At 48.0% G+C, this 20,785-nt stretch overlaps 1 protein-coding gene across 1 annotated transcript in view; it reads left to right on the top strand.

Annotated features, from left to right (window-relative positions):
• plxna1b (plexin A1b) overlaps positions 1-20,785 on the top strand; it is a gene marked incomplete at both ends in the record, with an annotated part of 150,113 nt that overhangs the window by 73,271 nt on the left and 56,057 nt on the right. The window contains one exon of the mRNA XM_080001597.1: positions 4,080-4,194. Within this exon, the coding sequence (XP_079857723.1) occupies positions 4,080-4,194 (115 nt within the window). The remainder of the gene's footprint in view (positions 1-4,079; positions 4,195-20,785) is intronic.

Raw genomic sequence — 20,785 nt, 5'->3', positions numbered from 1 at the left:
TGGTTAATTTGGCATAGGAATTGACTGGGTCATTTGTTGTGTGATTGAGGGTGCTTTGCAAAGTAATTTAATCATTGCACAGAGGCCAAAAAAAAAGTATATTAAATTAAACACAGGTTGTACATGAAGGGACACATTTTGTGGAGGGGATGACTATAAGAAGCTTTGGAAATGAGGGAAGAAGAGTTAGACCTTTTTCAAACATCTGAGATCAGTGAAACTAAAAAGCAAAAAAGGATTTGACCTCATCCACAGATTTGCAGCCTCAGTGGGAACCAGGGCTCAATCCATTAAAAAATGTGATCAAATTAATTGCATGATCTGTAATTAATGAATGTAATTAATCACAAATAATCGCATAGATTATTATTGCTGGACAAAAGCCCCCAAATGAAGATATTTAAATTCAAAGACATGACATCATTGTGGCAGACAGGTATTACAAAAGGTGGTTTTAAAACTCAATATATTGTTTTATTTAAATATCTTAAGAAGTTTTCACAAATACATGTGTTTTTTTCCATTTAAGATACACATTTAAGACAACACTTTTATTGGTATTTATGTGCAGTTTCTTTGTGGAGAAATTCCTCCTCAGACTGAACAAGCTGCGGTGCTTCCTGTCCAGCGCTCTTCTTTGTTTACTACTTCCTGCTCCACGCGGTACTTTCTCTCCACTGCCACCTGCGGTTTCTGAAAATACTGCACCGGAGAATGTGCCAGCGTGCACCACCCTCGCAAAAGTATAACCTGCCCTTTACGGGGTCAGGGCGGCGGAATTTATTAATTGCGCAATTTTTTGGAGTGTGTTATTTATTTTTTTATAATCGAGCGCGTTTAATTGACACCTCAGTCAGAATACATGAACGCGTGCGTTCACTTGATAATCTACGTGCAAATATATTTTGCTGTTTTATTTTTTTCCCCGTTCATCCTGGCAAATATTGAAGCAATCCAAGGACGGGGTTCATTTTTACCAGAGGACCTATTCAATTATTTGCACCACCCTCTTAAAATGAATAGGATTAAATGCATAACTCATTTTACCAAGTGAAGGGGTGTCAAAGCCTCTACAGGAAGAGAGGATTGTGCCTACCACTCTAAAACGGCCAATGAGGGAAAAGGGAGGGAGGGAAAATCACAGCCTATTGTGTGAGGTCAAAAAACACACACACACACACACACACACACACACACACACCACTGTGCTTAAGCAAGCATGGCTCCATTAGCATCTGAATATAGACATATAAATTAGGATTATGAGTGTGGCCATAGGGGAAGCGTGTCTGTGACCGCCGAGGGGGAGGGCGAGGTTGCCGAAGCAGGGGGCTTCCAGGGGGGTCCGAAGAAAGGAGCCTGAACCTCTGACAGAAGAAATAGAACTGTCTACCGGCCCCCAGCGGCCCATGGGTGGCCGTTGGCCCTCCTTTAAAGGGGCCGACAGGTTTTATTTCTTTTCAGATCAGACGTGGTGGGGCAGGGGGCGTCGTCCGTCACAGGGGAGCACGGCCACTTTGGGCAACCAGAGAGTACGGTAGGGGGTCGCCAGTGAGGGCCCGTGGCCCGCCTCGGGTGACTTCCACAATGTATTCACGGAACGTTCTATTTTTTTCCCAAAAGTATCTAAAAAGAGAGTAGGGGGTGGCGGCTTGCTGCTATTTTGCTTGTTATATCAAAGTCGCTGCTGCACTAACGAGGTTGAATCGACATAAATAAATGATTACAGTCTGATAAAAGGATGGATTATCGGATTGGCGGCAGATGTGCCTGCGTGACCGCTGTTTGTTTGTGAAGCAGCGGCGATACATCACGTACGTCGCTGCTTGGCTCCCGGCTGCCTGCTGGGCGGGGTCCGTGTTCGGCATTGGACACCAAACAAGAATGCTTTTTGTAATTCAAAAGAGCGGTTGCAGTCGGGTTTGCAAGGAGAAATCACACAAACCGGTCGTGGAATAACTGAGCCCACGGTAATCTGTGTTGCCGTGATCATTTGGGGTTTTGCCCCTTTGTTCCCCTCTGTCGGGCTGTCGCTATCATGAAATTGTAGTTGACAATTTATTGCCATACGAAAAATTGTTTTTGTAAAATAGTGTAATCATACAAAGCGATTGTACCTATTGTAGAGAGAATTTGGGTAGACCAAATTAGCTTCAACCCGACCGAAGGAAACACACCTAGTTTGCATTTTATTTCGAACAATAAAAGAAAATGCTCCTTAAATATGCATGGAAATAGGATTGTGGACCCGCGTTGGGCCAAACCGCTGGCCTGTTTTTTTTTGTTTTTTTTTAGGGCTATGCAAACTATGGAAACCAAAGCTAGTGTGGCGTAATCACTTTTACTCCATTTGTTGGCAACATTGACAAATCCCCCACTTGCTCGTGTGCGGGATTAAGAGGCCTGTTATTTCCTTAGTCGCCCATCCCTCATTCTAAATGGACAGCTTCTCTCAGCACAATGCTAAATTGGTCAATTAAAGCGGCGGTGGGATTGAATTAAGCTCCAGCCTCTGATCTCGCTCAAAAGGAGGGGTCTCGGCTGGAAACGATCGCTTAAAGAGTGCACCTAACAAACGAGCGGCCCTAATTGATCCAAATGAATCCACGTCGGGATTGATGGATTCGGTATACGGCCCCCGTCTCGGCGCTCAAGAGTTAAAGCCCTTATTTCTCATGGGGATAAACGGAAGGGGAGCTGCCATTTCACACGGGTTAGTGGCGGGGAGCTCGTCGGGAGCGTGCCGATATCCAGACAGATGTGTGAATTTATTCCTGGAAGATGTTGAATTTAAACGAACCCGAGCGCCGGGCGCCTCCCATCGTTGATTACAGTCGTTCGTCTGGACACGGGCTCGTTTGCTTTGACTGTTTTGGATGTGGAGTTGCGGTTCTCGCTCTCTCTCTCTTTTTTTACATTTTTTTTTACATTTTTTTTATTCGTAAAACATACAGCGTGTTCACGCAAACAATTAAAATGAAGAGTGGAAATAACATCCCCAATGGAGCTGAGTGGCTGAGCTGCCTGGCTCGGTTTGCCGTTTGATGGTATTCGTAAAAAGAAGAAGCCGCATTGACTGAAGGTGCGACCGTCCCCCGGGGGCCAACGAAGGTCTCGGATCCGGTGTTTGACGAGGGGCCGCGTTGGTCGCGACCAAACGCAGCGTTCTGGGTGAGCCGGAGTGATTTACGGTATAACGACAAACAAGCAAACCACTGTCTGGTCTCCCTGTCTGAAGACAGCCGTGTGGGGGCCCCCTTCCACCGCTCCCTACCCCCCACCCCCCTACCCCCCTCCACCCGCCTCCGCCTCACCTGGGGTCTCCATCTCTCTGGGAAATCCGACTTCTTTTGATCTCTCATTCTTCCTTTCTGTCTGCCCCCCCCCCCTCGGTGTTTCTGGCCTCGTCTCTCGGCGCCTCGGCTCGGGCCAAAGCAGGTGAATTAAAAATGGTGGCGCGCTCGTAGCCCCGGGATGAAAGGATGCTTTAGACAAAGAACAGGGGGGAGAGCTTTTTAAAAACCAGACTGCTGCTCCCGAAAGAGGGGGGGGACAGACGGAGTGATAGACAGAGAGAGGGAGGGAGACAGAGGCAGGGACAGAGGGGTGGAAGAGGCATGAAAAGGCCGGCTGGAGAGGAGGAGGCGGCGGAGGTGTAGAAAGGGGCCGTTGAAATAATATGCAGGAGGAAGCTGATTGTGAAGGGTGGTGGTTGTACGTGGAGGCCAGCGACGGACCACCACGGGGGGGGGGGGGGTGAATGGGGGATAGAGAGATGGGGGGGGGCAGGCTGATGAAGGATGGAACAGGGGAGCGGGTGATCAAAAAACGAGCCCAAGAAAAAGAAAGGTTTGAAGAGCGAGCAGGAAAAGAGGGATGGTGACGGTGCTGACGGAGGGAGGGCTCGACGCCAAGCGCCTTTCCCTCTTGTTCGCCGGAGTTTGTTGTAGCTTTTTGCTCTTCCCTTCCCCCCCCCCCCCCCCCCCCGCCGCCTCGGGGCCGTCCCTTTCGCCTCTTCCATCGTCTGTGTTCCGCTTCGCGCCAACCCCCTGATCAGTCCGCCGCTCTCGCCCTCACAGCTGCCTGTCCTGCGTCAACGGCTCCTACCCCTGTCACTGGTGCAAGTACCGCCACATGTGCACCCAGAACGCCAACGACTGCTCCTTCCAGGAGGGGCGCGTCAACGTCTCCGAGGTGAGTGTCCCGCACCGATGTCCGTCTCAATGTGGGGGTGGGGGGATAAAAAAGGAAAGAGGTGATTTTTGAATTGTTTGACACACCGGGGGGGGGGGGGGAGCGGAAGCGAAACCTGCCGAAAGCGGAACCTGGACTGGTTGGGTGGAACTCCGCGCAGAGTTCCAGACCGAGCGGTTCCCACGCCCGCAGCGACGGGGCCATTTCGTCATTTGAAATTTGAGCTTTATAAGCTCATGAGATGACAGGATGACAGGATGAGGGGGGCCCAGTCAGAAGTTAGGAAAAATGAACCCTTTGAAACAATGGCACTCCATACACCGTGACGTCCCAAACACGACACTTCCTTGGCGCTGCGATTGGCTGTCAATCACTGCTCGCCCGGTGCTGCAGAAAGTGGCCCGTACTTGTATAGCACCCATTTTAATGTATTTTCTGTTTATTTTACTTTCCTGTTAATCGACTAGCCAAAGTCATCTAGTAGCAGTTGGCTAGTTTGTGCAACCCCCACCATGTACCAGGTACCGTATTAACAGAAAGATGTCCACTTGCAGCCGTGTTGACATGCTCACACCCTATCCAGTCCCAACACCCCTCCATTCCCGGCTCTGAATTCGGTATATCCTTACATTACCTCGCTGTTTGTCTGCTGCCTCTATGTGTGATAGCGGCTTCTGGCGCCGTGACAACAGCTTGTGTACGGCACAGCGGTAAATCTGTCTTGGCCCATAAGGCCATAAGCAGGCCTGGATGAATGAGTCGCTGTGGGAATACTGCCTTGTTCCCCGCGTAGCCAAATGCTGCATTAGCATAAAAGCTAATATCAATCGCGTCGAGCTGCGGCAAGGGGACACGCGAGGCATAACAAGTGTTTGTCAACCGCCAGGGTGTGTATGAGACGACAGCAGTGACTCCACACACACACACACATACACATACACACGCACACACACACACACACACACACACACACACACACTCTTGTGCGTGTGTATACGCATAACAAATGCATGCATGTGTAACAGCACGAGTCCACTGAAATGCAAGCTCTCTGACGGAGTTTATGAATGTGGAGCCACTGCAGAACTGACTGACAGTCGGACAAAATGAAGCGCGCACGCGAACACACTCGCAGTGCTTGTGTTTGTGCGATGCGGACTCAGGTTGCAGCCCCTGGTTGGCCGGCCTACATCACTGCCATAGTGAATTTGTCGGTGTTTATCCCGTGAGTGTTTGTCTTCCACACCTTGTCGCTGCACCCAGAGCTGGAAAGTAACTCGTTACATGTTCCCTGCACCTCGTTCAGGGTCCATTTTTCCCACCCTTTTGGCCTGTACTTGAGGCTGTTTGTGAAGTTCATATTTTTTTGTCAGTTACTTTCCCCCAGTCTGTTGTTGATCTTACATGAGAAAATAAATAAATTCATTATGTATAATGGTGCATCCCAAACTAAAAATGGTATATAATCAGTATAATGTTATCATAATCATGTGCCAGTCTGTTCTAAATGTATTTTGTAGTTTAGAAATGAACCAGTGCAATTCAATGGGCCGCAAAGATGATTTGTGATTTAAAGTATGTAGACTTTGTTACTATAACACTAAAGCATTGGTATTTGCAGTACTTTCCTTTTCCTTGAGCTAATATAAAAGAATATATATAATCATTTATTTTATTTTTTACATTTTTACCCTGTGCTGTCAGCATGCAGCGTATTTGTATTTCTATCACATTGCATTGAGGACAGAGTATATATCATGTTTTTTAACTCTTGTTTTTAAATTGTTTTCTTACTTTAATCATCTAAAATTCTTTAACAAAGCTATTTTTGATTATGTGAACTCATTGTTTCTCATTTAGCTGAATTCTCCAAGTTCTCCGAACCAAACTAATCAACAGAAAACAAATGGACCTCAGCATGTGATTATTCATAAAATGCTGAGGTCCTGAGGTGTCTCTGCCTCAGTAACGTCCTTCTACTTGAGTATAATTTAGGGCGTAGCAGCGTAGCTCCAACCGCTTCCGCTCAATGTGGAGGCTCCATCCAGAACAATAGCGGGGCCCGGCGCTTCACGCCTGGCAGAGCTGGCGGAGCCGGCGGATTAGCGCTCCCATCTGCGGCGCGCAGGGAGGCCCCCGACCGGCGGGCCCCGAGCCGAGCGAGGCCTCGGGAAGAAGGAGCACACGATCAGGAAGAGCCCGCGGTGACTCTGGAGAGGCAGAAGGAGAGCGAGGGATGCTGGGAGGAAGGACGGAGGAAAAGAGAGGAAGGAATGAAGCAGCGCGTTCAGCAGGGATGGGTGTCGCCCTCTTCGGGTTTTTTACGTCAATGGAATTGAATTGCATCGATGCTGGCGTGAAAATTTTATATATATATATATATATATATATATATATATATATATATATATATATATATTTTGAGATACCGACATATTTTGACTAGTCAGTCAACCGAAAATAAACATAATGGTTATTGTGTCATGGAATCGGCCCGATCATAACGGTTGCCTAGTTGCCCCGGGCAACCACAAGAAAAAGTGTGGAAGAAACTGAAAATGATAAATTTCCTGCACGAAGCTTTCAAAAGGAAAAACACCTTAAAAAGAACCAATGACTGAAGTCTGAAGCCCTTTGTAGGAAGCAGCTGAAGGAGTTTTACTTATTAAACCACATCATTACAAGGAATGAAGGTACCAAAGTTATTTGGCATCTCAATCTATCGATTATCACTCAATTATAACATTTCACATTTTGTCAGTTGTGGAGAGCCAGGGAGAGGGAGGGAGAGAGGGAGGGAGAGAGAGAGAGAGAGGAAGAGAGAGGAAGAGAGGGAGAGGGACGTGTTGTGCTTTGAGACACCAACACAGTCATTCATCATCGTTCTCCTCGCTGGAATAGTCATCGGTCGCACTGACAAGTACAGCTCTTCCCGTAGGCGAGAGTTATCCTTCCTCTCATCTCGCTCTCTTTCTCCTCCTCCACCTCTCCCCCCCCCCGTGTGTCGCTCACCCGCTCCACCGTCTGGGCTGTGAACCCAAAACTTTGTGTGTTGTTGTAGCGTCCAGTTGAAGTCCAGTCCACTCCTGACGGAGGTGACGAAAAACAGAGATGGTGGAGCATTCCTCCACTTTTTCCAGCAATTTTTTGCTCCACCTCTCACTCTCTTTTCTTTTTTTTTTTTACTTTTTTTGTGGTGGGGGCGGGTTGGTTCTTGCCCTTTCGTTCTCTCGGGCCTTTTTCTTTCCTCCGTCTTATGGAGGGCGTCACCATCGCCTTTTTGCCCCATCGGTTCTCACTTCACGAGAACCAGCCCCAAAAAAATGGAACAGAGTTTAGAAAGCGAGCGGCGAGCGGGGAGACAGTTTGGGGACCAGACGCCGTGGCCCCCGCCCGGCCACGTGGCGTTTTCTCCGCGTTTCGGATGTCGTCGCGTCGCCGAACGCGAAGCTCGGGGAAAACACCTTCCAGGGCGGGTGGAGCGGCAGCGTCCCGGGCGCCGCCGTCGGGACCTCCACTTTTTGGAGATCTGCGCCTGCGTGGTGGGGCTGCCGTCCGCGGTGTCTTCAAGTCTCTGATCCGGGGAGCCACGCCTCCCCGCAGGGCGGTGAGCTGTGTGCTCACCACCAGGAAGCTTCTCCTGCGTCGTCACGTTTCATCACGTCTTCTCAAACACATCGGCCGAGTGGGTGACTGCTCCCCCATGGGCGTTCTACATATCCCTCTACGGGGGAGAGAGAGAGAGAGAGTTACGTTTTCGGGGATGAAAAAGCTATTTTTTTTTTTTTTTTTTACCTTTAATAAATATTTACAGATGATATTTTATACTACACAGCTGTTACTCTGTATATTTCTCTGTCCTGCGCAAACAAACACACATCTCTCCCTCGCTCTCCCTCTCTGTTCCTCTCTCTCCCTCTCTCTCTTCTTCCCCCCTCTCTCTCTCTCCCTCTCTCATCTCTGTTCCTCTCTCTCCCTCTTTCTCTGCCCCCCCCTCTCTCTCTCTGTCCCACTCTCTCTCTCTCTCTCTCTCTCTCTCTCTCTCTCTCTCTCTCTCTCTCCCCCCCTCTCGTTCACTCGCTCCTACTCGTCCTACAGGGTGTCAGGGTTATTTGTGACAGAGGTGTGAAGGCCCCAGACGGTGATGCTCTGCTGCTCTGTGTTTACCCTGGCCTGTGCCCAGACACTGGACAGAGCACACACACACACACACACACACACACACACACACACACACACACACACACACACACACACACACACACACACACACACAAACAAACACACCCTGTCTGTGTCTATAGAAGGCCAACCTCGAGATTTTAGGCCACCGCCGCTGTGCTTGAGGGACTTAGCGCGTGTGTGTGTGTGTGTGTCACTGGTTCTTATCAGGACAAAGCACAGCTGACGGCACTGTTCATGCAGGGGGCTTTATTTATGTCCATCTACACCTCCATCCATCCTGCCATTCCTCCACTCTTCCTCCGCCTCTCCTCTCTCCTTCCTCCGTCATCTCCTCTCCTCTCTCCTCTCTCCGTCATCTCCTCTCCTCTCTCCTTCCTCCGTCATGTCCTCTCCTTCCTCCGTCACCTCCTCTCCTCTCTCCTCTCTCCGTCATCTCCTCAACTTCCTCCGTCACCTCCTCTCCTCTCTCCTCTCTCCGTCATCTCCTATCCTCTCTCCTTCCTCCGTCATCTCCTCTCCTCTCTCCTTCCTCCGTCATGTCCTCTCCTTCCTCCGTCACCTCCTCTCCTCTCTCCTCTCTCCGTCATCTCCTATCCTCTCTCCTTCCTCCGTCACCTCCTCTCCTCTCTCCTCTCTCCGTCATCTCCTATCCTCTCTCCTTCCTCCGTCATCTCCTCTCCTCTCCTTCCTCTGTCATCTCCTCTCCTCTCTCCTTCCTCCGTCATCTCCTCTCCTTCCTCTGTCATCTCCTCTCCTCTCTCCTTCCTCCGTCATCTCCTCTCCTCTCTCCTTCCTCCGTCATCTCCTCTCCTCTCCTTCCTCCGTCATCTCCTCTCCTCACTCCTTCCTCCGTCATCTCCTCTCCTCTCTCCGTCATCTCCTCTCCTCTCTCCTTCCTCCGTCATCTCCTCTCCTCTCCTTCCTCCGTCATCTCCTCTCCTCTCGCCTTCCTCCGTCATCTCCTCTCCTCTCCTTCCTCCGTCATCTCCTCTCCTCACTCCTTCCTCCGTCATCTCCTCTCCTCTCCTTCCTCCGTCATCTCCTCTCCTCACTCCTTCCTCCGTCATCTCCTCTCCTCTCTCCGTCATCTCCTCTCCTCTCTCCTTCCTCCGTCACCTGCTCTGCTCCCTCCGTCTCTGCCCTCCGCGACTCATTCCCGCTCTTGTTCCTCGTCCTCCATCCCTCGCTCTCTCTCTCTCTCTCTCTCCGCCCCCGCCCTCCTTTATTTGCAGGTTGGTTGTTTGACTGCTCTCTCATCTCCTCTTTCTCACACAGTCTGTTTATTTATTATTTGCCGCAGGTTGGTTCTCATACACCACATCGTTTGTCGTGCTCAAAATCGCTGCTTTGTTGTAGCATAAAAAAAAAGTCTGAGAACATGAAATGTACAAAAATATACAGAATAAACAAAATGAGATTCCATGCACAGGATGAATGGAAAGCTTTAGTGACAGTGTGGTCTAGAACTGTCGGTGGGTATGAATATAAATATAAATGTAAAGAAATATATATAAATATAAATATAATAGTGATACCAGGATGAATAACAAGGAGGAGGAGCCATCGCTCTGTCACAGTCACTGAGGACTGTGTTTCTGTCTGTCTGTCTGTCTGTCTGTCTGTCTGTCTGTCTGTCTGTCTGTCTGTCTGTCTGTCTGTCTTTCTTTTTTATTTCTTTTTTCGTTATTTTTTCTATTTTTTTTCTTTTTTCTTTCTTTGTCTCTTAATCGTTTTTCTTTCTTCCTTTTTTCTTTCTTTTTATTTCTTCTTTCTTCTTCCTCTTTTCTTTCTTTCTTTCTTTTCGCTTTATTTTTTCAATTTCTTTATTTTTTTCTTTCTTACTTTCTTTTTCTTTCTTTCTTTCTTTCTTTCTGTGTTGAGTTCTTCATTCAGACTTTTTTGCCCGCGCATTCGGTTCTGGAGCCTTTTTTTATTCTTTTTATATTTGCTGCCCTCAGAACACATCATCGTCATGTTTGCCGTTCTCACGTCTATTTGCTCTCCTTTGTTTCATCTTCATCTTCTTCTGGCTCGTTTTCCACAAGCACAATATGCAACATTTGGATGGAGACGGACACACACACACACACACACACACACACACACACACACACACACACACACACACACACACACACACACACACACACACACACACACACACACACACACACACATTCTTGTACTGGTATCAAAGTGAGTAGCTCAGGACCCATGTTCCTGGTGCACTTCTTAACCAAAAAATGTGTGAATTCAGAGCTCAGTCCTCACAAGTATAATAAAACACACACACACACACACACACACACACACACACACACACACACACACACAGACTCATGTTCTTGGCTTTGATGCCCAAACCGTGTTTAATAAATTATAAACCATGCCGGGAAGAGATGAGATGGGAGACAGGTGGGGGGTGGGGTGGTAAATGATGGGTGGGGGTCTAACCCCCCCCCCCCCCCCCCCCCCCCATCCTCCCCGGGGAGTTCCTCCCCCAGTGAGGAGGACAGCTAGAGATGGACGGGGGAACCTTTAATTGAGACCAGATGTAGAACAAGAGAGAGGGATGGAGGGAACCGAATTAAAGAAATGAGAAAAAACCCTCTTGGCGTTAACACACCGCAGATTACATTGTTGGACTGACGCAGTTTATTTTCCCAATGTTCTACCAAGGATAGAGAGAGACAGAGAGAGAGAGAGAGGGGGAGAGGGAGAGAGAGGGGAAGAGAGAGAGAGAGAGAGAGAGGGGGAGACAGGAGGAGAGGGAGAGAGAGGGGGGGGGGGAGAGAGAGAGAGAGACTGAGAGAGAGAGAGAGAGAGAGAGAGAGAGAAAGGTAAAGAGGTGACCACAGGTCCCATGATGCCATATAGATCTCAGTTGGACTGTGACAGCAACCTCTGAGTTGTTCTTCCTCGCAGGCCAGCACACACACACACACACACACACACACACAGACACCCACCCACACCCACTGTCCGTGTGAACTCTCCTTGGAAACTTCTCAAAGTGCCGGCTCCAGGAGTCAATAATCACATTTACACCTTTGGGGAAATCAGTTGTAAGGCAGTCTCATGATGCTTTGAGGAAAGAGACGCATGCGCGCACACACACACACACACACACACACACACACACACACACACACACACACACACTAATTTGTTAATAGAAGATAGTGGATGAGACTGAACATCTAAGCACAAGTACTTCTGAAAGCGCAGGTAATTTAATTTAGCTTCTCAAAGTCACGTTGTGTGTGTGCGTGCGTGCGTGCGTGCGTGCGTGCGTGCGTGCGTGCGTGCGTGCGTGCGTGCGTGCGCTTCCCCACACACTCGGTGACAGGGAAGAGGGAGCTTTTAGGGGTCGCTCCCTGGACGAGCACAGGGGCATGTTCTAAACACATGCACCATCTCTCACACACGCATGCAGATGTTTTCTCTCTCGCTCTCTCTGTCTCACTCTCTGACTATTTTTAGCCCGATCGTCTCAGAGCTTATCTTCCTCTCCTCTCCTACATCATTACTGTATTTTTTTTTTCTGTCTTTCTTCCAATTCTTTTCCTTTTGACATGATACAGCATGCCTTGGGCAGCGCCCACAAAGTATGAAAAAAAAACAAAAAAAACCTCCCTCACAGAAAATGTGAAAAGCTGCGCTACCTGGCAACCAGCATCAATCCCGCTGACAGAAGGCAGAAAATTTGTGCAGTTTTTTTTTTTTTTGTTCTTCTCTCCGCTTTCCCGAGCACTGCCATGGACGCTGGTAAAGCTGTTGTAGCGCCTGGTGAGCGTGCACGTGCTCCAAGGACGTCCCCATTTAGATTTGAAGAAAGGAAGGAAGGAAGGGCCAAGTTTATCTCACGCCGCTTACATCAAATGTCACATTAATGCAAAATCGAAAAGGCGTTTTGGGGCCCTTCGATGGCTTAATTGGTCCAAAAAAAAGTAAAGAACTTAATGCGGAAATGACATTGGGAGTTCTTTTTGGAGCCGGTCGAGCTCAGAACTTTGGCAGGAAAACACTTTGGTGCAACGTTGCAGCTCTTTTTGTTCTCCTCATTGAAATCCGTTGCCATTCTGTGTGTGTGTGTGTGTGTGTGTGTGTGTGTGTGTGTGTGTGTGTGTGTGTGTGTGTGTGTGTGTGTGTGTGTGTGTGTGTGTGTGTGTGTGTGTGTGTGTGTGTGTGTGTGTGTGTGTCACAGGTCCTGCTGGTTTATTTATTCAGACTGTATTAAATCTTCATTTCCACTGCCGGCCTAATGGAGAATGCAGATGAATATTGCATTCTCACCATCAACCCTAGAGTGTGTATGAGCCAGGGAGGGGGAGAGAGAGAGAGAGAATGAAAAGATAAATGCAGAGTCAATGAAAGAGAGTGATGCGGAGAGTTGAAGAAAGATGACTAACTGCGAAGTGAGCTGAATTGTGGGGGAAAATGATGGGGCGAGGAAGAGAAATGATGAATGGAGGAAGACAGCTGAGGGCTCCTGCCAGGAAGGGAGGGAGGGAGTGAGGGACGACAGGAAGTCGAGGGACAGAGTTTATAAAACACTTTTATTATTTTAACACGTGGTATCTAGTGATTCCAGTTGCTCAAGCAAAAAAAGATCCTCAAAGACAATTCATTGAACAAAGCAATAAATAAATGAAAACATATTATTATGAAGATGCTGTCAACACAATACCAATAAAATAGTCAAGGATTTTGCGGTGCTGTAGTTCAGGGGAAAGGAATCTGGCTGAATTTGCCCCATCCTCTAGTCAAGTCAAAACTGGGACTGATATATTTAACTGGTTATTATCTAAGAAGAGAGAGAGGATCAGAGAGAGAGAGGGAGAGAGAGAGAGAGAGAGAATCTGCCTCTTGTGTGCAAGAAGGCCGCTCCATTTGATTGGCACTGACGCATCTGGGTTACAGTGATCGCCGCGTGCCAGGTGTTGTCATTTGTGTTTTTTATTTTTATTTTTTTATTCTCTTACATCCCGCCCCCTCTCTCTCTCTCTCTCTCTCTCTCTCCATATCTATCTCTCTCTCTCTGTCACGGTAATCCACAAGTTAAAAAAATAGCACACACATGCTCCCGAGCCGCATTGTTTTAAAGCATCCTGTCGTCTGCGACACGGGGATAAAGCACGTAGCTTTGACAGCTCCTTGCACGGGATTAGAAGATGGAATCTGCATGCTCTGTTTGAACATCAAAGCTGTGTGTGTATGTGTGTGTGTGTGTGTGTGTGTGTGTGTGTGTGTGTGTGTGTGTGTGTGTGTGTGTGTGTGTGTGTGTGTGTGTGTGTGTGTGTGTGTGTGTGTGTGTGTGTGTGTGTGTGTGTGTGTGTGTGCGTGCTTGCGTGTGCGGGTACGTGCGTGCTGGGGAACATGTATGTGTAAAGGAAGCAGCCAGGCTCTTCCTTCTGTCAGGCTTTGATAATGAACACTGAATAACTATCCTTTCACACACACACTACCCAGCATCGTTCCATATTTCAAACTCCCTCTCTCACCCGCTCGCTCTTCCTCTCAAGGTTCAGAATGCTTCTTCTTTTCCTTCGCCCGGCGCTGCCGTGCTCCTCTGCATGCCTGTTGCCATATTAAGTTGTTTCACTCGCTTTTTTATCCTCTCTTTTTCTCTCATCTTCTCTCTTTCTCTCTCTCTCTCTCTCTCTCTGGCCCCTTTCCTCTCTTCTCCAATCGTAAATGGTGTCTGATTGGTCACAGAACATCCTTCTCCCTTTTGCCTGCTAATGAGCCTCCACTTGCGCGCAGACACACACACACACACACACACACACACACACACACACACACACAGACACACACACACACACACACGCTACTGTGCATTAACCGCTAAGGCAGGTACATGCTAAAGTCTGCACACGTGTAGAGCGTGCATGAGCCTCCATGCACGCTCTCTCTAGATGCAAGAGCAAAACGTGCTGAGAAGAAGCCAGTGCCACCGTCCCACCGGCCGTGCTTATTCCGCCTGAATTTTAACAGGAACTAGTTTGGAAATGAACGTGCACAGGATATTTTTCCACCTTGCATGGGTTTCATCCCTCAGCTCCAGTCTCTTTTATACTGATATTTCATCTAGAATGGAGCAATAAGGCTTCATATCCTCCACTGAAAAGCCCTCTCTGCCATGACACCACGGCCTGGTCCAGACCTGGCATCTGACGTGCAGATGGGTCTCGGGGGAGGTCACACCTAATATTTAGAGCTCGACACTCGTGATTGGATCTCCCAGAACACTTTTTAAGTAAAAGTTTATTATTGTTATTATTATATTTAAGGAACGTCCCAGGATCTGAACCCAGATTTGACGCCTACATGCTCGTCTCCATTTAAGCGGCGGCGTATTTCCGTCCAGGTCCAGGTCCAGGTCTCCTCCACCTCCTTCCGATGGCTCGCTCGCACAGCGTCACGGCGGATCATCGTCAAGGGTGGGGGTTCCGCCCCTCGGGCGTCGACAGCACTTAATATGCATGTATTCACATCGGCGAGAGGTGCTTGAAAGCATCGGGCAAACGGCAAATACTGGGGTCTGATCTGCCGTGTACGTCAAATGGTAAAACACCGCTCTTAACAATCCGCCGACGATGACGTCTGTCGCCTGTACATAAAGTGGGGTGTAAAGCAGGGGGGTTCTGGGTGGCGCACCCCTCATGTATCCCTTTGTCAGGTCCGTGACACACACACACACACACACACACACACAGACACACACGCACACACACGCACACACACACACAAAGTGCCTTTTTTTGTACCCCTCAGTGACCATCCCCATCTTCTAACTCCCCCCCACGGGCGCTCCCCCGTATCACTTTACTTCATTATTTAGCATGTTATTTTTCTTCCCCCCCTCCTCCCTGATCTATAGTCCCCACGTAGCAGAGCTGGGTAATTAATTATGGATGCACCGTGGAGGGAAGGGGTAGGGGAAGGGGGAGGGGGTTGTCCTTATTAAAAAATGAGAAAAGAAAGAAAGAAAGAAATCCTGTCCAGACGGCTGCCTGTTTCTGCATAGTGTTGTCGGAGCTTTATTAATTTATATCTTGTCAGGATGCCGTCACGACGCCTTCTGAAGTCTTCTGGCTTTTTAAAGCCGTTATTTATTTAAATACACACACACACACACACACACACACACACACACACACACACACACACACACACACACACACACACACACACACACACACACACATTTCACTTCTCTTTCATATATATGTGTCTGGCTCCCTGTTTTTTTTCCCGGGTTTCACTCACCTTTTTCATTTTCCTACGCACTGCACACGCACACAAACACACCACATCTCACACACACACACACACACACACACACACACACACACACACACACACACACACATACACTCATCTGCCTGGCTGTCTCATTATCTGCTCTTGGCGAGCGTTAAAAGGTGTTTTGCTCACCTGCGAGTGAAGATTATCTCATCCGCCTCCCGAACACTTGTTTTTCCTTTTTTCTTTCTTCACCCCTCTGTCACTACCACCACCACCCCCATCACTCCGTTCAGAACATGGTGTGGAGAGGTGCAGCGTGCCCCTCATCAGAGTGCATTGGCAAATGAAGAAAGGAATATTCAAGCACGGGGCTGACCTAGAATGACAGCTGCACGCCTTCCAGAAGGCTCGTGGCGACCGTCGCCAACAGAACGACTGCGGTGATGTTTAGCCCTGAATTGGGTCAGACACCGGCAAGATTGTACCAATAACATCATTCGTAAAAATAAAAATTAAAAGAAATGTTGTTTTTAGCTTAATGATAGCTGCTTTACAGCGGGCACTCTGAGGATGTATCCACTACAGCTGACTAGAAGAGAGAGTTTTCATCCGTGGAGATGAGATTGTCTTCCAGGAAGCACTGCGTACATACAGTATGTACGTCTTAAATATCCACGTACAGTAGGTACGTCTTAAACATCCACGTACAGTATGTACATCTTCTTCGCTCACGTTGAACTGATGGAAGCCTCAACGCAGCATGAAGCTGAACCTCACTACGTATGAAGCCGACTACAAGGCCACCAGCAAAACCATGCAGCACCACAAGTCGCGTTAATGGTAAAAAGTATTTAATTTATTATTGGTTAGCTACAGTATAACAACAATATTATTCAGAATAAAGAGAAATTTATTATATATAGATCTTTTTTAAGTACTCAGAGAAAAATGTATGCCTTACTTAAAAAATGCACGTATTAAGTTGCATTCAATTTTATTAAATATTATATGGCTCACAAAGAAATACATTTAGAAATATTTGGCTTTTATGGCTCTCCCAGCCAACAAGGTTCCTGACCCCTGCTATAGACTAAAAACTATAATTTCCATAAAATATTCCGCAGATCTGTTTATTTTCGCGTTTGGCAAGTTGCAACAGAGAGCCAATCAGTTTGGACAATCTAAATCTGACCTTTCACCTCTAACCAATCACGTTTGTCCATATAGAACCAAGACCCGCCCGCAGGTTGTGCTTGTAAACACAGTAAACACGGAGCAGAGACAGAGCGGCAGCGTCCACAACTGGAGGAAAAGCAGAGAGATGATGCATCGTTGACAACAGGGACACATACATCCGTCGTTTGCTGTTTCTTTGCATATTCAAGTTCGACCCAAAGCAGACGCTAAATATCCGCCGTGCTGTAAAATATGTCGACCAGACGTGCAACACCAAACTTTATTATTTATTTAGATTTAGTTGTCATATTTATTTTGTTTTTGATTTTATCAAAATTGTATTGAAGTGAAATGTTAATTAAAGCAGCTGCACTTTTGGTCACCAACGTAAATATTTTGATTTCAAGTCGTGATATTCAGAATATTTTATTTATTTTTAAAATAGCTTAACTGACGGGACTTATTTTATTTTGAATATTCAATAAAAAATATTATGAATTGACATGTCTTCATGATGTCATTCTTTAGCCTGCCTATCATATTTTTATTTGGGCTTCTGCAATGAACACTGATCCGTCACAGTCGTCGACTGCTTCGTTAGTTAGTAACATCCGTCAGTGTTTTAAGACGTGGTTCAGGGGAATGGGTTGCTCAAGTAGCGATGACACCGCCCAACGTCAATCAAACGCCAACGGCTTCACGATCACTAGAAAGTTCAAGTCAGACCTCGGCATCAGGCATCACAGGAAGAGCTCACCCAGGGGAACTGTGGGTAGGGGAAGAGAAACGCTTAGCCAGCCGCCCTGCGGTGAACGGTGAATCACTCTGAGACACTTTCCTGTCACACACACACACACACACACACACACACACACACACACACACACACACACACACGCACACACACTCTCTCACACTCACGCGCTTCCTGAAATCGACCAGATGAACTTTCACATGTGGCCTGGAAAAACCACAGCATCCATCTCAATAGATAAAATGAAACTTGAGAATTCACCCAAAAAAAACAAAAAAGAAACCAGAAATCTCTCACTGGGAGCTTCAAACGAATGCCCTGGTGAAGTATTGTTTCAGTGTGCCGTGCACTTTGTAGCCCTAATTCAGGCTTTGAACTGTTTTGGCACCTGTCACAAGTCCTGATGAAATAGTTTCTCTCTGGCGAGCGCTTTTCGCCTCCATCCCTCCATCTCCTCCGCTGTGCCGCTCTCTCTCTCTCTCTCTCTGTCTTTTCCAGCTATCTTTCACATGCTCCCTCGTTATCTCTCTGGCGAGCACTGCCGCCCTCCCTTTCTTTCCCAGCTATCTGGTGTGCTGTTGCTCTCCTCCAGCCTCGCCCTCCACCTCCCCACCGCTGTTCCCTTTCTCCGGGAGTAATGCGATCTCGTCTGGCACCGCAGGGGCTCCCATTCCTCCAGCACTTCCTCCAATGGACTATTCCTGGCGTCTGGCTTTATATTGCCGGTGTGGCACGCAGCACGTTGTGTGTTTCATTCCAAGATATCCTCCATGATTCCCCCCTGTACATCAGCCGCGATTGAAGCCGGGGCCCTATAACGGTTGCCTGGTTGCCCGTTTGGGCCCTCGTCAACCATCTTGCGCGCTGTGGCCTCCCCGTTGTTCCATGACAGTGAAACAAGTGAGAATATTTAAACGTGTATGATAATTATATTAGGTCACTCAATTGTAAAATTATAAAAATTTGGGGACCGCTTTGTCAGTCTTGGCCACCAACAGCTGGTGCGGGGTGGCCAACTTGGCAGCCGCTTCTAAAAGTTAGTTTCTGGCCTCGGAAGTGCATTTCCTCTTCCCTTCTCCGGCTGTTGTTGTTAGCGCGGCACCTCTCCGTGACCCCGCCCCAGCCGCCGCATACGGATCAACGGCTGTGTTTGCGGTAGGAAAAGGTGAGCGCCAGGAAGGGAAAAGAAAGCTTTAGCGGAGAGTTGCTTCAGTATCACAGTCGTGCGGAGATCTTCATAAAAATTCAGCAAGCGCCACTTTTGATTCCAGCAAGAGCTTTCCCACCCCACCCCACCCACCCTCACTTGGTGTCTTGGCTGCTTCAAGCCCACGGCTTTCCACACAAATCTCCCTTGTTGTGAGTCAGGACTTCAAATGCCACAAGTTCAAATCAATCTCCTTCTCTCTCTCTCTCACGTCTCTCTCTCTCTCTCCCCCCGTTTCCCCACCATCAATGTTCTGGCCTTGTCTGAGGCTCCGGGCAATTAATTAAGTGGGATGTTGTCAGGGGGCCTCGCTACGTGGCGCGGTGTGAAACGAAGCCATTCACCGCCAAAGTGGCCGGGTCCGGCTGGAGGAGGAAGCGGGAGGAGACGGAGGAGTGCTTGGATGTGTGAACGGATGGAGGGAGAGAGATGGAGAGAGAGATATGATGGAAAGCGTGGAGACGTGGAGGGGAATGGAGGGATGAAGGGCGGTAGATGCAGCGAGGGACTTGTGCCATCCTTGCTGATCCTTGGCGCTCACTTCCCTCCTGTCTTCATGTGGGCGTTTTTTTTTTTTTTGTTTTTTTTTCCTCCCACAAGCTGTCCTCACTCCGTCCATTTCTCTCTGTCTCTCACTCGATCTCTCTCTCGCCCCTGTCCCTCCTTCTCCTCTCTTCTATCTGTTCTTTTCCTTTCTCTAATCCCCGTCTCCATTCATCCCGGCGCCTCTAGCACGCACCCCGCCCCCGTCTCACCTCCTCCTCCCTCCAGTCCTCCTTCTTCCTCCACCCCCACGCTCCCTCCATCGCCCTGTGTGTCGTCCTCTGTATCATTTCTCTACTTCTAATACTTCTCTTTTCCCCGTTATTCACTCTCCCTCCCTTCCCCTCAAGCATGTTCATCCTATACCTTATTGTATGTGGCCTGCCACCTACTGTGGTATTCCCTTTCTTCTATGTGTGTGTGTGTGTGTGTGTGTGTGCGTGTGCATGTGCATGTGCGTGCTAGCTTTGCACCTGACAGGAAAACAAAGACATGACTGATACCATCAGGTCTTACGTTGGGGTGTACTGCACTGGCCAACAGGACAGAGACTACCCTGACTGGCTGTTGTACTGTGATACTAAGTCCCAATACCAATAATCTCAATATACTGTTGTACTGTAATACTAAGTCCCAATAGCCTCAATATACTGTTTTACTGCAATACTAAGTCCCAATACCAATAGGCTCAATATACTGTTGTACTGTAATACTAAGTCCCAATACCAATAGCCTCAATATACTGTTGTACTGTAAAACTAAGTGCCAATACCAATAGTATATCAAGGAAGAAGTGGTATCACAGGAGCCAACACTGCGTTCCATAAAGGGTCCATATGTAGTGGTTGACGGTGACGGAATATCTATTTAATCCATTTGCAGGTCAGTCAGTTTGTCTTGTATCTTGTCACGTTGCAAATGTAAGCTTGTCTGTAAGTCATTAAAAAGTGGTTGATCTGGTTAGTTCATGCTTTTGGCCATAGCGGCGCTGGATGGGTTGGTTCCACCCGAGGTCTTACATAAAACTGTTTGACAACCTATCCCTCAGTTCTTCTCTCCCTTCTTATCCCTCTATACATCACTCTCTCTCTCTCTCTCTCTCTCTCTCTCTCTCTCTCTCTCTCCTTCCTCTTCTCTCTGCTGTGTTCCTGCCAAAGTGTGACAACGTGTAATGACTTAATTTGTTACTACACACGCACACACGCATCCAGGACACGCCTTTTGCACTAAGACCTCCATGGAAAGCAGAGACCATATTGAGATGGTTCACTGAATAAAACACAATTTTAGACACACACACATACACATACACGCACGCACGCACGCACGCACGCGCACACACTCATCAAAAGAAAACTGCAAGTTGAGGAGACATGTGGACACATCTACTGTATGTGAGAAAACACATTTTCCGCCCCCCCTGCGGCGCTTTGTGAGTCTCTCTTTCAGATAATCGAGGCATCACGCTGCTC

The sequence above is a fragment of the Zeus faber genome (genome assembly GCF_960531495.2).
Source record: "Zeus faber genome assembly, chromosome: 5".
NCBI lineage: Eukaryota > Metazoa > Chordata > Actinopteri > Zeiformes > Zeidae > Zeus > Zeus faber.
This window is presented reverse-complemented; position numbering and strand designations above follow the sequence as displayed.